Genomic DNA, 18,156 nt, shown 5'->3' with positions numbered 1-18,156 from the left:
AGTTTTACTCAAAATCATCAAAATCCGTTTTGAACCAAAAATAAGTTTTGAAATCCGAAAAACATAGATTCAAGAGAGGTTCTTTCAGTAATCTTACCTCGAATCCTTCTCTTGACGTTGAAAACTCTTTGAAATCATTCTTGGTTCGAATCCGGTTTTGATTTGAGACACAAATGGGAGAGAGAGAGGGAGAGAGAGCACGGAAGTGTGAGAGAGAGAGAGAGAAAGAGAGAGAGAAACGCACGGGAAAGAAAAAGAAAAGGAAGGAAAAGAAAGGAAAAAGAAAAAGAAAAAGAAAAGAAAAGAAAAGAAAAATAAAAGAAAGTGACATGTGTAAAATATAACAGTCCAGAAATGTGCCCATACACACTTCTAGATTAAATAAATTACTGTGAATAATTTAAATACATTGGAGTTATTTAAATTCAATTAATTAAATCAGATTAGGCACACTAATAATCTCAATTACCTTAATTAATCTCAATTAATTCTTCAGGGTGTTACATAAATAGCATACAATTTCGCGCCTAAGGAATTATGTATGATATAATTATTTCAGGAATCATATGTAGCCCAAGTGGGAGATTGTTAGGAAACGTGAGTTTCCTATATTGTGGGCCACATATTTATTCAATAATTATATTAAGCTATTTAGTTATTTGGGCTAATTTAAGTAATCTAATTATGGAAAGCCCAACTAGTCTCCTAACAGGGTATGGGCTGAATGTGTGGATACCCATATTGACCCAATTAGGTTTAATGGGAGCCTAATGGGGCAGTATATAAATAAACTTAGATTATGGTCCCCAATACGTCAAATCATAAAGCAGTTTTCATTCTTGCCCATCTAGAGAGAAAACACCCCATTAAGGAACTAAGGAGATTTGACTGAGGAAGGCAATAACCGTCGTGCTCGTTGTCTTAGAGAATTCTACCGGAGATCTAAAGGCTGTATCAATGGAAACATGTCAGAGTTCTAACTTATTTTCTTAGTAATTTAGTGTGATGATTCCTGGAATGTGGAACAAGGATTTGAAAGATCCTACATGTCATCTCTATTGAAATCAAGGAACTTAGGAGGAAACAGAAACACAATAAAAATTATAACAAAGCAAAAGTTGGTCCTTAAAGGCACCTCTTTTTTTATAGAATTACATCGATACTTGAATTCGCGAAGACACAAGTGATCTTTTTTTTTTCCTAGCACATTATTTGGTACGGGACTTCTTCCAAATGTAATTTTAATCTATTCCCGTCCCATGTAGTGGAAATTTAGCTTACACTGCACACAAATATATATTTATCAAGAGAAAGGAAAAAATAACAAATATTGTATATTTCTTAAACAATAAATATTGTATATTACACAAAATACATTCAAGTCTAGCAAAAAGCTTTTGCGAATATAACTCTTATCTCTTTAATAAAGTAGTAATTTTCACAAGAATAATTAATAAAACAGATAATTAACAATTTAAAAAACTTTAACTCTTCACTCCTTTTTATTTTAAGAGAGTATTTATATAATGCAATGAATAAGTCATACCAAAAAAAAAAAAATGCAATGAATAAAGCGAATGTGTACCAATAGAATTTCTGCTTTTTAAAATCTATCACAACGCTACATGGAAAGAACAATTTGTTTTTTGTAGCCGCATTAATTGATGCATGGCATTTCCTGAAGCTTTAGCTGCTAGGGATAAAACGGCACTGCGGTGTTGTGTTAATTTGCACAGCATGCGCAGGAGCTTAAGTTCTTGAATCTTGTACGTTTCATTTTCTAGTATTTGGTTGTTATAGAAATAACCTATTCTCCGATTAGGATTGGTCGCTTATGTTTTGAGATTGTGCCTTTGTATTTGCTCTCTTATATATATCTAGCTCTAATCTGATTCCAACAAAACTATAAAACTAGTGCTGAAAGCCGAAGATTCCTCAATGGAGAGCTAAAATCTGTGGCCAAAGCTAATATAACTGATCTAATATTCCCTTAAATTAAGAAGCAATTAAGAGATGAGCTAACAATAATTATTTCTTATTAATTATAATACGAAATGTCGAAATATTAACCATAACAAACAACTGCTCACTTACATTGCACAAACTTTAACATGATATATCATTCTGACAACTCGAATATTTTTGCCTTTATTTAGTACATAGATAGATAAAAGCGTGGCATTAACCACTGAAATCATCTGAAAGGCATTATTTTGATAAAACAAGATGATCATATTCTCAAATAATTTAATTACCCGCATTTACCTCCAGGTCCCCCAAAGGTAAAGCTATAGCCCAAATCTTTTTGGTGCAACAATAGGTCATTCTTGAGCCGGTAACACTTTGGTTTGTCAACATTCTGAAATGTACAAGGATTCCCTGGGGGAACCATTTTGTTTTTGTTGTTGACATAGTGAACATGTGAAAAGTAACAAGCATGGCGATAGTTACCATCTGGAAAATGACCATTCCCCATCCGAGGGCTTATCCCTTTTTTCCCAGGTTTAGCAATTCCTCCCCATGCTACTAGCTTTCTAGGCCAATAACCTACCGGTATATCTTGGTTTCGATCGGACACGAAAAACCACCAATTTCCAGTTTTACGATCCTACACAAAAGGAAAATAAATAAATCAATAAACAAAAGGAGCTTACCACAAAATCAGCTCTTTAATCATGATAGTGTAAAATATTATGCTCATGCGGATTTACCACTGTGATTGAAAAATGAAAAAGAAAAACTAAAAACTATCTATTTAGTACGCAGGTTCAAATTGTATTGAACCCTTTTCGTTTTAACCATAAAATCTGAATTATGTAGTTTAAATTACGATGTGAACTTATGTTTTAATATGTAGTTAAAATGCAAAGTATGAATTTGTGTTTGGATATATTGAGTGCGCTTGTAATTATTTTTTAGTTGTTTTTGAAAACGTTTTCGCGCGTATGTCTTTTGAGGCGCAAAAATGAAAACAGTCTACAAATCACATTTGCTTAATAAAAATTTTGAAAACGGAAACGAAAATAAAAAAACAATGGGAATGATTTTTTTGAAGAAAGCAGATAAACAATTGAAAGTTGTTTTCCCTTTTCCGTTTTTATTTTCTACTACTTATCAAAACTTTTATATTAAATAATTAATTATTAATTACTTATTATATTATATATTAAGTAATAATTAATAAATAGATATACTTAATAATTAATAAATATATAATAATTACTAAATGATATAGTAATTAATTATTTAGTTAAAGATTAATTGTTAAAATTTAATTATATAGCATATTAACAATAAACCAAGTAATAATAGGTTATTAAATAAATATTTTAATAATTAATATATCAATCATATATTATGTTAATTATAATCTATTAATCAGTAAATAGTTGGTAAATAAAAAATAAATAGTAATTAATCAATTAATCAATTAATATTAAATTATAATTATCAATATATAATATACTAATCAATAATAATTAATAATTAATAATTAGTAATTAATCATTATAAAAAGAATAATTACCAAAAAATGATCACGTGATATATCAAATAATAGATTATTAAATGAACACTAGTAATTAATTAACTAATTATTTAATTATATAACTAAAAATTAATTATTTAAGTAGTAACAGAATATTAATAAATTATATATATATACTAATTACTTTTCTTAATACACTAATTAATTACTTATAATCTAATAAATATGAGTCCATTACTAACTTAGTAATTACTTATGATTAATTACTAATTACTATTTTTAATTATTAAGCATATTAATTTATTATATATATAGTTTAATTACTAATGTACTCATTGATGATAATTTATCCATTATTATTATATTATTAATATATTAATTTTTATTTGTTAAATAATTATCAATTATTAATTACTTAATATATTAGTTATATGTACTCAAAACAAACATAAATGTAATCAAACACGATTTCACTTTTTTATCATACTCAAATCAATCTCTTGAAAGATCACCAAACATAATTTTAGAATTGGTTCCAGTATGATTTTCAAAACAATCTCATTTTTATTTTCGTACCGCAAACAAAACCATTTTGAAAACATTACCAAATGCACCCATTGTGTTGAAAAGATGAATTTGAAAAAAGTTTAAGAATTGTTACTGTACAAAAAGGGTCAGGATCGACTAAATTTAGGGAGGGAGGGATTTAATCCTCAAATTGGTTATTTGAGCCGGTTCAAAATCGTCTCCACAATTCAAACAAAATGATCCAAGTAGCTTACGTTGTATATACCAAACACAATCTGTATATCTGTGATTATAGAATTCATATACATGAAAAACTTGGATTTTCAAGTCGTATTGGGTTCCACCATATTTGGAAGCCGGGCTTACAAGAGAAGTACGAGTTATTTTTCTACTAACTTGCACAAAACCTGGACAAAGTGTATTGTAGCAGCCAGTTTTGTGGTTCCCGTCGGCCTGTTGGCACATGTGATAATACATATCATTAAACAATGAGAACTCATGAATGAAAGATAAATGAAGGATCGCCTTTCTCTGATAGGGTATCTTTATTATTAGAGTCAATTTTTATTCGTTAAATTTAGTTAAAATCATATTAGATTAAAAAGATATGTAGAATATATAATTTTTGATATAAATCTGATGAACGCCAAAAGTAGAAAATTACCGTTAGTTTATTTTTTTTCCTAATCTTTTATGAGAAACTCCGATTAAATAGTATGAACTTTTCAACTCTAGTTAGAAAAGTTAAACTTACTGTCCAATACGTAAATAATCGAGTGCGACTATCACCATACAGCTTTGGAGAGACCTGCCAAAATAACAAGTATATATGTTAAATAGTTTGTATACACACTGACTAAGTTATATCAATTTTGCCACGTTAATTAAGCTGGGATTTCTATTTTATTTTATTTTTTCTCTCATACCTCTAATAACAACACCATTAGCAACGACATACGTACTTAAAATGGGAAATAGCTTGACAACATCGTTAAAAAATATCATCATCATTAATTGATGACATGGCGTGTTAATCTCATTAATTATCATATATTTTTGGTCAACAACTCAATTTAATTATTACAGCCGAATGATTAATATCATAAAATTAAAATAATAATAATCATTTATGAGTAAAAATTAAAGTAAGTTTTACAATTAGATCAATATTTACCATCCAACCAGCTGCTATGTAATTCAAGCTATAAGAAGGACCACTTTGAATCCAAACGTCTGCAGAACTGAATTGATCTGGTGCGAGAACCAAGCTCTGTATAGAGACACGTCCACCAGCTCCATATATTCGAAATTTTGGCTTCAGTAGCAAGGAAACCACCTGAATACGCACAATATATAGTTAAATATCACAAACGAAAAGATTCATGAATTGTGAATATCATAAACTAATTAAATAAAGGTTCATGATCACGTGAAAGATATACATATTCATGATGACCCTCGCATACATATATGTATAGCATAGGATAATACCAACTTCTTGGCCAAAAATATTCTTACGTAGAAGAAATAATTTTATAACTTTCCTTTCGTTTCCTTGAAAAATTAAATTCGAAGCAAATACACACACAGGTCAAGTGCCCTCTTTTTTTTTTTAACTAAAAATAAATAAAATCTCATTTCCTTACTTAGTTTTACTATTTCCAGTTATCAAATAAAGCCTAAAGATCAAGTAGGAAATTTATTACTCAAGTGAGTTAGTTGGAATTCTTAGCCCAAAAAAAAAAAAAAAAAAAACTTAAGGGAAAAGAAGCAAAATCAAAGAAGACCATATATAGTTTTTGAAAGGTTGGTTTAGCATACACTTTGCCGACTTAGATCAGTCTTCTTAGGATCATCTAGAAGGGATCTTGCCCTAACTAAATGTTCCTTGGTTGTTCTTTGTATAGGAACTGTTCCAACAGGGCATTCTTCAGTTGTCTCCCATTGTATCTCTAATATATGTTTCATTAGTCTCTGAAGTAGATTTTTCCAATTTTCTTGGGGAAAATGAAGTGGGTTTCGTCTGAAGACAAGAAAATAGTAAATTAAATATTCAAACAATATATACATGTTAAGAAAGATAAAAATCTAAACTTAATTACGGAAAAAGTTCAAACTAAACATATACCTGAACTTTGTGATCATTAAGTAACGGATGGTCAAGTGCCGGTTGCTTTGTGGTGGCAACACAATGAAATATATTGCCGTCCTCGGTCTATTATTGACATTAATTGATAAAGTCAATGATGACTCACTTGCCAAAAATAACAAAGATTCTAGCACTAATGGAGGTAATGACAATATGAAAAAGGAGTAACCAGATTACTACTCCAAATGGACAAAAAATCCCATGATATATGCAAAGCCGTTGGAAACAAACATGACAATTTGTTATGCCATTTCAAAAGGATTACCTATTAAATAAAAATCATTTTCTAGGAGTTATTTAGCATATTACCGTTGCCTTTTATTGTATAAATATACATGTCCATACATCTTGCTGGACAATGAAAAAGAGTGAATAAATTCATTTTTCTATTCATTGCTTTTTCTCATTCCTTCTCTATATTCCCTTTACAATAAAATTCTTTATGGTATCAGAGCCAATGGCAAGCCTTACTTCTGAGATCAATTCCCATGCTGAACCCAAACTCACAATACAAATCTTTCATCAATGTGCTAGTCTTGTTTCTGTCAAATTAAGTTCCTCTAACTTTCTCGTTTGGAAATCACAGGTCTTGCCCTTGATTAAAAGTCTTGAGATAGCCCACCATCTTACAAATGATGAACCAGCCAAAGAAATCATCAGAGATGATGGAAAGAAAGTTTCAAATTCAGAATACATACAATGGCTCCACAATGATGGATTACTTGTTTCATGGCTTCTAGGCATCATGACCGAAGACATACTCAGCATGATCATAGGGAGTGAAACATCAAAGCAAATATGGAGCAGTTTGGAAGAGCACTTACTTCCCAATACCATAGAACACAAAGAGAATTTGAAGGATTCCTTGGCTTGCTTGAAGAAAGGATCCTTATCCATTTCAGAATATATTAGAAAATTCAAAGTTATATGTGACAACCTTGCTGCCATCAACAAGCCAATTCCGGAGACTGAAAAAGTCTTCAAATTAGCACGCGGGCTTGGTCCTAAATACCAAAATTTTCGTATGGTAATGCTTTCAAAGTCACCATATCCTTCTTTTAGTCAGTTTGTTCTCTCTTTGCAGAATCAGAGCAAATGATAACTGAACAACATGAAGAAGAAAAGCGAATTGCAGATCATGCGCAAGCCTTCTTTGGACAAAGAGGGCGAGGAAGAAACAACAGAGGGGGTCGTTTTAATTCTAGAGGAAGAGGGTTCACTCAAATAAATCGATCAAACAACAAGAATTTCTATCACCTTCCAAACTACTCAAGAAATCAAGGTAATAGTAAATCAAACAATGGTTGGAAAAACTTCAACGACAATGGACAAGGCAACACCAACAAATAAAAGGAAGAAATCAAATGCCAAATATGTGGAAGAACCAACCACACAGCCATTAAATGTTTTTACAGATATGACTATGCTCATCAAGAAGATGGGATGCCTGAAAATTTTGCGGCTCTATCTCTACAAGAAACTGACCCACTTTTCTATGCGGATTCTGGAGCAACAACACATATGAAAAATGATGTCGGTAAGCTCTCTTCAGTACATGCTTACATGATGCTATTTATGTAGGTAATGGAAACAAATTATCTATCTCACATACTGGTAATGTTTCTTTAAAACTACTCTTAAATCACCTCATTGGTTTACTGTGATGCAAGAAGAGCTTACGGCTCTTTACTCAAACAACACTTGGCATCTTGTTCCTCGACCTTCCAACACCAATATCATTGGTTCTAAATGGGTCTACTGCATTAAATACAAGGAACATGGCTCGATTGATCGGTACAAGGCATGACTTGTTGCAAGAGGTTTCACTCAAGTTCCCGGGCTAGACTATGACGAAACTTTTAGCCCTGTGATCAAACCCGCAACCATTTGAATAATCCTTTCTCTAGCAGTTGTCTCGTGTTGGACAATCAAACAACTTGACGTTAAAAATGCTTTCTTACATGGTTTTCTCAAAGAAACTGTGTACATGGAACAACCACCAGGGTTTGTTAATCCAATTTTTTCCAATCATGTTTGCTTATTAAATAAATCCCTTTACGGTTTAAAACAAGCATCTAGCGCTTGGTTTGAGTGTTTATCCCATTGTCTTTTTACCCTTGGTTTTTCTTGCAGCAAAGCAGATTCCTCTTTGTTTATTTACGAAAAAAAAAATAATCTTTTGCTACTACTTATCTATGTTGATGATGTTATTATAACAGGAAGCAATGATACTCTTATTCAGCAAATTATTCATAAACTTGGATGCGAATTTTCTCTCAAAGATCTTGGTGCCTTGCACTATTTTTTGGAAATAGAAGTCAAGCCTTTTGCTGGTGGCCTATTTCTCTCACAAACAAAATACACCAAAGATCTTCTCTCTCGTGCTCACATGCTTGAATCCTCCCATCAATCGACTCCAATTGCTCTTAAACTACCTAACCTACCAGATGATCACAACTTGGTCAATGAAACTAAGTTTCGAAGCATTGTTGGCACACTTCAATATCTTACTTTTACTCGTCCTGATATCACTCATGCAGTAAATAAAGTTTGCCAACATTTTCATCAACCGACTCTTGCCAATCTTCGAGCTGTCAAACGGATCCTTCGATACCTTAAAGGCACTATAACTTATGGTATTCGCTTTTTATCTCAAAGCTCTCTCACTTTAAACGGTTTTTGTGATGCAAATTGGGTAGGTTGTCCTCTCACTCGTCGAAGCACCACCGGCTACTATATCTTTCTTGGCTCAAATTGTGTGTCATGGTCTTCAAAGAAACAACCAACTGTTGCTCGTTCAAGTGCCGAAGCAGAATACCGTGCACTTGCTGCCACTACTGCTGAATTGACATGGATCGGGTATCTATTATGCGATCTGGGGATTCACCTCGTTCAACCACCCCGGCTCTTCTGCGATAATATCAGTGCTCTTCACATGATAAAGAATCATGTTTTTCACGCTCGGACCAAGCACATTGGACTGGATTACCATTTTGTTCGAGAAAAAGTTACGCTTGGCGATCTAGTCACCAAATATGTCCCTTCGCCATTGCAAATTGCTGATGTCTTAACCAAAACTCTTCCCAAATCATCTTTCAAAACTTTTCGAATCAAGCTGGGAGTTCATCCCTTTCCACTTCCCAGCTTGAGGGGGCCTGATAAAGTCAATGATGACTCACTTGCCAAAAATAACAAAGATTCTAGTACTAATGGAGGTAATGACAATATGAAAAAGGAGCAACTAGATTACTACTCCAAACGGACAAAAAATCCCATGATATATGCAAAGCCGTTGGAAACAAACATGACAATTTGTTATGCCATTTCAAAAGGATTACCTATTAAATAAAAATCATTTTCTAGGAGTTATTTAGCATATTACCGTTGCCTTTTATTGTATAAATATACATGTCCATACATCTTGCTGGACAATGAAAAAGAGTGAATAAATTCATTTTTCTATTCATTGCTTTTATCATTCCTTCTCTATATTCCCTTTACAATAAAATTCTTTATTAATTACCAAAAAAAAAAAAAAAATGTTAGGGGTTATGAAACACATATATGGATAAATGATGAAAGGAAATAACATCAAATTTCCGTGACAAAAGTTGGTACTTACCAAAGAAGCTATTAAACACCAAAACTCATTATCAGTTTTATTTATAGAAGCAAAGAAAACAAATTTTGGACAAGCATGAAAAAAATTAAAACCACAACACTCTGGAATCAAACAAAAAATCCCGAAAGAAAACAGAAAAGCCTATGAGCCGGAATTTAATCCAAAAGAACTAAATCAAAATTGACTTATGCCAACTTCAATTGTATGCATCGTTAAAAACCTCCTTACTAAAACCCAATGAAAAAGGACTTAAGAGGTAAAAAAGTACATATTTACCTAAAGAAATAGTCAGTTACTATAAGAATCTATGGTTGGGACTAAAATAAAAAATAACTTACTATTAAAACAGAATGATGGTATGGAATTAAGGAAGTGGTTCAGTTTTAATAGAGTTAAGGAATGCTATTAAACAAGTAATCAATTGAAAACATAATACCTGAATTATTGTCTTGATCGGTCGCTTGTTGAGAATTTTTAGTTGCCTCTCTAACTCCAATTCCTCATCCACAGAGACATTCATCAAACCAAATACACAAATATTGCAGCAAGAAGACATAGAGAGCATGAGGAGGACTGAAATGATCACGCTTGAAGCCATGATGATGAATGTTCCTTCAAATACCACACGCACTTTCTATCATCATGCACCCTCTCTTTATAGAGGGTCAGTAAGAAAAAATAAAATAAAATAAAACGTTGACAATTATATTATATACCTAGGAAGGAATATGAGGTGATCATGTCTAACCACGACTTTTAATATTTGGTATGACAAAAATATAATCATTCTAGTTAGTGATGATAATTGATATTCTTTATCAAAGAAGGTTTCTTGGATAATGCACTAAATTAAGATTATCAATACATCATAATAAAACAAGTCTTTACATCTATTTGTATATATCTTGTAAATTTGTGAGATGATGACATGTGGCATATTTTTTTGTGATTAAGATCATATTTATAGAAAGTCATGTGAGCAAGTGTCATGCATGATTAAAAATATGTAAATACTATTGACATTCGTTTATTAGATATACATATTTGCTTAGCTTGGCCATATGCACGTCTTCTTGTTTTCTTATCTTTTTCTCCTCTTTCATCAATTTCACACTTTGTATACTTAGGAATTATTCAATGATTTGCGGACTATCTTAATCAGTACCCCATTAAAAAATTAATATTTAATTTGAACATATACTGTTTTAAACATCTTTTTGTGCTTATATAGTTTTATAAATGTCAGCCAACGATTGACATTTAGTTTTTGATGAATAATTTGGGAGAAAGAAAAGTATATCCTGAATTAATGATCCAGTCAATATGGTACTCCACTCACTCTGAAAAACTAGTAAACACGCAGAGATGAAAGAAGTACTGCTGTCATTTGACTAATTCTAGATATGTTAAACAGCTCGACAAAAATTAATTTAGGTTTAATGAACCATATCGTTATACATTGTCAATTTCTTATGAAAAATATATACAAATATTTTTCTATGAAATAAAAACGAAATTTGTGTAGTTCAGTTATTGTAAATTTTCATAACAGTTTAAATTACACTTTAATTTGTCTTCCGTTTGCCGAATGCATAAATTCTATGGTTGGTATTTATAATAATCTTTTAACAAAAATTACGAAATGCTTGTTACTTATTTTAGTCGCGATAATTTTTTGCTCTGATACAACTGATAACAATTATTTTGTCAGCACAAAACTATTAAACTGGTCCTTTACTTATCAGTTATCACAAGTGACCTGCCTATACTGCCAAAAAGAGGTACTTCCAAGCAACCGGCGTAGCTATAAATGAGATTAAATTAATTGTTTTTTTCTGTAGCAATAGTACTTCAACTTCTTTAATTCGAGGCGAAAATTCTAGTCATTAACAATGTATCTATGTAGGCGTTTGGTTCATAGATTTAGAATCATGATTTAAAATTATTTTCAATTTACGTGTATTTTTTGTGAGAAAAAATACTATAACGAACTACGAATCATGATTCGGATCATGACACGAATCTACTAACCAAACACATAATGATTATTATATAAAAGTTTTCCCACAACATAAACGAAAACACTATGCTTGTGTGCTCACAATTTGAGATGGAATATTCCACTAATATATGTCGAACGTAATAATATTTGTATACAAGAGTTACGCCTCATTTTGATCTGTCCAAGTTTGAGACTTGAGTAGTGCCAACATTGGCTAGAAAAGAAAAACTAAAAGAAAAAAAAAATGAAGCTTGCAGTAGTTTTTGCTCAATAACTAACATAATGGTTTCTGCGTTGTTTATATATATAATTTCAATCCAAAACATTGATACTTGATACTAAACTTGGGCAATTTTTTTTTTAAACAAATGACGAGAGAGGATAATTGATATTAAAGTTGCTCAAAACATTCCAACTAAGTTGATCTCTGAACAACTTATGCTTACCATTCCCCCAACTCAAAAATTATTGATAAAAAGGAAAGAAAAAACAACTAAAGAGTCAAAACAATAAAATCAAACCGAAGGCAAAAGAAACAGTAACTAGCAAGACACTAACCTAAACTTGGGCAAATCAACACACTACTTTCATAAGCTTATTTTTGGTGGTGCAACATTTTAAATATTAATGTCCACATTGACCCCCCGGTCCCCCAAAAGTAAAGCTATAACCCCAACCATTTTGGTACTTGAGTTGCTCATTCTTGAATCCGTAACAATTGGGCTTGTCAACATTCTCCCTTGTATCACCATCGGTTGGAGAACCATTTTGTTCTCGTGGTCAACATAATGCACATCAGCAAAGAGGAATGACTGTAGTTTCCATCTGAAAAATGGCCATTCCCCATGGGAGGGCTCGTCCCATCTTTCCCAGCTTTCACAACCCCTCCCCATGCCACTCGTACGGCGCCATCGCCCATAGGGGAAGGGCTCCTTAGGCCAGTACCCCAGTAGTCTGTTCTGTTCCAAGAACAACCACCCCTAATTTCCACTTTGACGGTCCTGAAAATATAAAATAAATGTATATGTTAGATGTCTTCGAAACTAGCCCAACACACTTTAGGAATTCAATTTGACACAATGTTAACCTATTAAGTCTAAAGTCCTTATATATATATATATAAATCACTTCACATATTTATTCACTTTTTATGTAGAACAACTTTTTCTCAACAAACTCGAATAAAGGGATAGACAAATATAATGTAACAAAACTGACACCTGCTAGCAAGCTCATTCTACGCAGCAATCTCATTCTACCATGTCCCCGCTCAACATATTAGACGAAGTAACAAACAAAATGTCTCAAAAGGACAAAATAACATCCAAAGGCAACAAAAATTCGGAATATTCAAAAATCGGCGGGGTAAAGTTTCCATAAGTGTCAGCTTGAACTAGCACTTTAATTTACTACACTCCCTGAGGAATTATGCCTAAAAACCATATGATTCTTGTCAATTTATATGACTTTTTAAAATGAATATGTGCACCAAAAGAATTACCTGAAAGACTTGGATTTTCTCATCAATGAGCTGTCCACCATATGTGGAAGCTGGACCAACAAGAGTCGAAGGAGTTGTTTGTCTATTTACTTGCACAAAACCTAGGCAAAGAGTGTTGAAGCATTCTACAGTTTCATTCATATATATGAACAGCCTGTTTGTACGTACAAGTAAATTAGAAATAAGAAAACCTTCATAGTATACTTTTTTTGCATTTTTCAACTAGAATATGTAGTTTCTAGAAATTAACTTACCCTCCAATATGTAAATAACGGAGTACGGCTGTCACCGTACAGTGATGGTGATACCTTAAAGAAAGAAGAACTTATGTTAGATAATTTGCGCGTTACAATTCACTCTTTAAATTATGACTTGTTTGGTTTATACGCTTGAACATAAATTTAAATTTTTGTAAAAAAAAAACATTACAGTTTTAAAAAGATTTGAGTTGTGGTTTAAACTGCGAACCAAGCAATAATATTGTATAACTTTTGATTGTTTTGTATTTTAGATCTACGCCCTTACCTTCCAGCCAGCCGCGATGACATTTATTTCAAAAGAAGGCTCACTTAGAATCCAAATGCTTGCAGTGCTGAACTGATCTTGAGCTAGGGTTAAGTTCTGCATTTGGATATCCGCACCCGCTCCAAACATTTTATATTTTGGCTCCATAAGCAAAAATACCAACTAAAAACAACAAGCATATCGGAAAATTAATCGTAAATAATGCACATACAATAGGTACAACTAATTAAAGATAAGTAATTGTCTTAGATTGTTTATTTATACACTATGGTCACCGGCATCAGCCGTGCTTGCCCTTAATAAATCTTCCTTTGTTGTTCGGCGTATATCGGGACTGTTCCGGTAGGGCACAACTTTCCGGTGGTATAGGTGGTGCTGGTTCCGTTGTTATCTGAACAAGCGAATTCCGACACTAGGACTGGAGGACATGAACTGGGTATTGTCTAAAAAAAAGTAAAATAAATAAAAAATAAACGGCCAAGTTAGAGGCATTACAAAAAATTAAGCAACAACTTTAATATTTAGTTGAATAAAATAGGAAGAAGACCGTAGGATTAATGATTCATGTTACTGATACTCCATCAATTGTTCTAACTTTTAAAATTGGATGTTTAAACTATGGAGGATATATATTCACTCCATGTCAAAACAAAAAAAAGAGTAGTTAGACAATTTGGGAAATACAAGAAAAATATTATAAAAACGGAGGTAATTCCAGCCATAATTTGGAGCGTTTGGAAAACCTAAAAAAAAAAAAGATAATGAGCGTGTTTGGTATCAATTCCGTTTTCATTTTCAATCTTAGATAGAAATTGTTTCTGAAAATTCGTTTGGTAATTTTATTAAGAGATTGTTTTTAGTATAAGAAAAAACTAAGCAACAATAATTCCGCGCTCATTATTTTCTTAATTTTGGAATATATTGAGTGCGTTTATAATTGATTTCAAAATACAAATACTAAATCCAACTCGATCGAATGGTTACAAACTACTATAAAACCAAGACCCCCTAGAAACACCGATCATCCACGAATTTTAATAACATGAGTACCTGAAATGTCTTGAGCGGAGGTTTGTTGAGAATCTTCCTTTCTATCTCCTCGTCACTCAAACTACCAGCTGACACCTTACCACCACTGAAACTGATCAAAGCCAAAGCGCAAATCATAAGCAACAGTAATTCCACGAGAGGGAAAGTCATGGTGGCCGTACGTACTTCTAAGTCTATAACAAGTGATATTAGAAAATAGAAACGGCCAAAGTGCAGCTAATATAGTGCGTAATTTCGGTTTCAGGATCCGCTTTGGAAGCTCTTCGATGTATTGAATGGTGTGTGATAGTTCATATTTGTAATTAATTGTCTTTTCTTTCTCTCTCAATTCATTGATTGTATTGACATTATATACGAATTAATTATGTAAATCGTTTGGACTAGGTATCTGATGATTTAATTATCCCATGCTTGATAGTTATAAAAGAGAAAATGACGAAATGTGTGCACCTATTAACTGATCATGTTATTCTAAATCTGACCCCCTTGAATTAGTCTATAAAAGTTAAACAGAAGGGCGCAAAGAAGCCTTCATGCTTTCTTACTAGACGTGCATTGCTTTAGATTTTCCCAATAAAAATATTATATATATTTATATAATATGTTTCTGCCTAATTGACTGTGCATCCAGAAAATAGTAGAACTAGTGGATTGATTATTTTTGAGCATGTAGGGCTTAATTATTGTCCTGATAAAGAAACAACTCGCATATATATCAACCTTACAATGTTCTTTTTTATAATAGTGAATTACAGTAATTATGGGTGAAATGAGATGTATCTGATGTATCTCTGATATTATAAATCTTCAACGATTTTATTATTGTCGGTACGTAAAGATTATTCTAAGGACACTTAATTTTTAACAATTACAAGCTCACTAATAGCTTAAAGCATTAGAATAGTGTGAATGTATACGAAATTAACATATATTCTAATAGTGTATTTTTCCCATTTTAAATCATAGGGCCGTCTCTTAAATTAATGCAAGTTGAAATTATTAATCGAGAAAGCAGGAAACTAGACCCTAGCCTGCAGTATCCATTTTACTTCCTCCAGTTAGGGTTTACGAGATTTAGTTAAAAACAATACCATATTCATAGGTTACACGTTAAAGAGGGGGCAAGAATTGCATATTAAAACATATGTCTCGCATTGTGACACATAAGGTTTATAGGATTCTTTTGTGACTTCGGAGGTTTTAGGGACCCTCTATTGCTATTACAGTTTGACCTATAAGTATTTTGCATCAAAAACTAGACCTTTTAAGTATTCGATAAATATATATATATATATATATATATATATATTAAGAAAATTGACCCTTAAGTAAAGCATGACTAAGGATCGCGATTTGAGGAATTCGACCAATATATCTTAATGTCCCATGGAACTGAACAAAGAGTAATTTAGAGTCAATTGGTTTCCACCAAGAGATTAATTTGCAGCTCATTCCTAAAATAAAAACAGTTATTCAATTTGCAAGAATTTTTAGAACTTTCACTAACACAGACAATAAAAGCCTTCAGCCTTCAGCCATGTATAGTGTTTAGTTTAAATTTCATACCTCATTTCTTACCATATACATGTCAACATATGTCTGGAAAGATGAGGGAAAATCATAGTATTGGTCTCCGGAATCATCCACGAGTCACGGACAGCTCGTCAGTCATGGACTGTTAAACAGCTCGCCAATCACAGACTGTTAAACAAGCTTCTTACGTACGTCATTCATCGAGTCGGCAGTCTCTCGAATCTAGAAATAGCTTGCCAAAAACAATTCCAGTACATTGAAAATGAGCCGCAAGCTTCTGACAGCTCGCAGGTCGCAACTCGACAAGTTGACAGCTCTTCAAATGAGCTGCCCGACGGCGTAGAACGACTGGGCACGCGAGTCACTTATCGCAAGAGATATCTTCCATGGTTTCCTCTACTAAATCAGCATAGCATCCGAATTTAAATATGGGAATCTCAACCAACTATCCAATAAAAAGACTTAATCCATAAGTTAGACGGATCAACAGTTTGAATTTCGAATAACAACTCTCTATCTACTTGGATTTAAATAATCCAAAACCTATAGCAAGTCTCTATCTACTTCGATTTAAATAATCCAAAACCTATAAAAGGATCTCATTGATGCCTGGGAGATCATCTCACGCCCGTTGACTACACCCTAGCCTCCATAACCGTACCCAAAGCCCTACACGCAAATCTAGGGCACCCCCAAAGCACAATATGTTGTAGGACAATTTCCCCTGTTTTCTGCATTATTCTCCAGTTTTTCCCTCTTCACTCTTCCTCTTCTGGCTCTCTGTATCATTATAATTTATCATTAATTATAGTGAAAGCCTCTTGAAGACCCTACAGCAGATAATTTTTTGACAATTTGACAACGGGTTTTTAGGAAAATTCAAAAAACAGGCTTGAGAAGATGATGACGTGTTAAGCAAGTTTATCTGATCAAAGTATTTGAATTTCAAGATGAAGTGATGAGTTCCAGAAAAGATAAGTTGCTGAAAATATAAAAATAAAGAGTCAAAGTTTTAAAGAAGATTTTATGAGATAATCCTAGTTTAAATTGAATTGAATTAAATTTCAATTAAAAATGGTCTCAGCAAGATAAAAGTTTCAGGTTGTGCGTTTTTATAAAAGATAATATGCATAAGACATGTGTGAAGACAGAGCAAAATTATTGATAATATGTAGAAGACGTGTGTGAAGACAGTGTAAAGATCATCAGAGTAAAATTATTGAGTTTAGATTTTAAATTCAAGATCAGATAATTTTGTAACAAGTCATGAAACAGATTGTGCGACAATTTAAATTTTGAGTAAGCGTGGAGATAATTACAAAGATAATTTAAATTTGACTTGGATTGTGCCAATGTGAAGATATGGAATAGAAGTTCTAAAAACAGAACTCAAGACCATTCATTCTGGAGGCTTCCTGGGTTTCACGCATAATGTTTTGAGAAGTTCCCATTATCATTCTTTGAGAGAAGAAGTAGTAGTCTTCGGAGAAAGACGTTTGCAGTGTTGAGGAGAGTTCAAAGTTCATCGTTCTTCGGGAGAAGAATTTGAAGCTTTCTGAAAAGAGCGACCTGCGTGACAAAGGGATTTTACGGTGTAGTTTTCAAGATGAGTGGTGTTGAATCAGGCCATTCATTGATTTTACACGGCGGCGACAAATTCAAAGATGGAGTTTTTAGTTGTATAAGTCTAATTAGTGTTAGTAATCGTTGAGAATTAGTGGATGATTTAATGTCTGGGAGTGTTCTGTAGATGTATGTG

The 18,156-nt window shown here is 32.6% G+C and overlaps 1 protein-coding gene across 1 annotated transcript in view; it reads right to left on the bottom strand.

Annotated features, from left to right (window-relative positions):
- LOC21406029 overlaps positions 1–10,384 on the bottom strand; it is a 12,271-nt gene extending 1,887 nt beyond the window's left edge. Inside the window, exons 1-6 of the mRNA XM_024170719.1 lie at positions 10,223–10,384; positions 6,144–6,230; positions 5,190–5,351; positions 4,770–4,823; positions 4,322–4,468; positions 2,266–2,608 (exon numbers count right to left, since the gene is read on the bottom strand). Of these exons, the coding sequence (XP_024026487.1) occupies positions 2,266–2,608; positions 4,322–4,468; positions 4,770–4,823; positions 5,190–5,351; positions 6,144–6,230; positions 10,223–10,384 (955 nt within the window). The remainder of the gene's footprint in view (positions 1–2,265; positions 2,609–4,321; positions 4,469–4,769; positions 4,824–5,189; positions 5,352–6,143; positions 6,231–10,222) is intronic.
- Positions 10,385–18,156: the final 7,772 nt, after the last annotated feature.

Source organism: Morus notabilis, unplaced genomic scaffold (assembly GCF_000414095.1).
Source record: "Morus notabilis unplaced genomic scaffold, ASM41409v2 Scaffold69, whole genome shotgun sequence".
Classification (NCBI taxonomy): domain Eukaryota; kingdom Viridiplantae; phylum Streptophyta; class Magnoliopsida; order Rosales; family Moraceae; genus Morus; species Morus notabilis.
The sequence above is the reverse complement of the archived record's forward strand: the minus strand, read 5'-3'. Positions and strand labels throughout refer to the sequence as shown.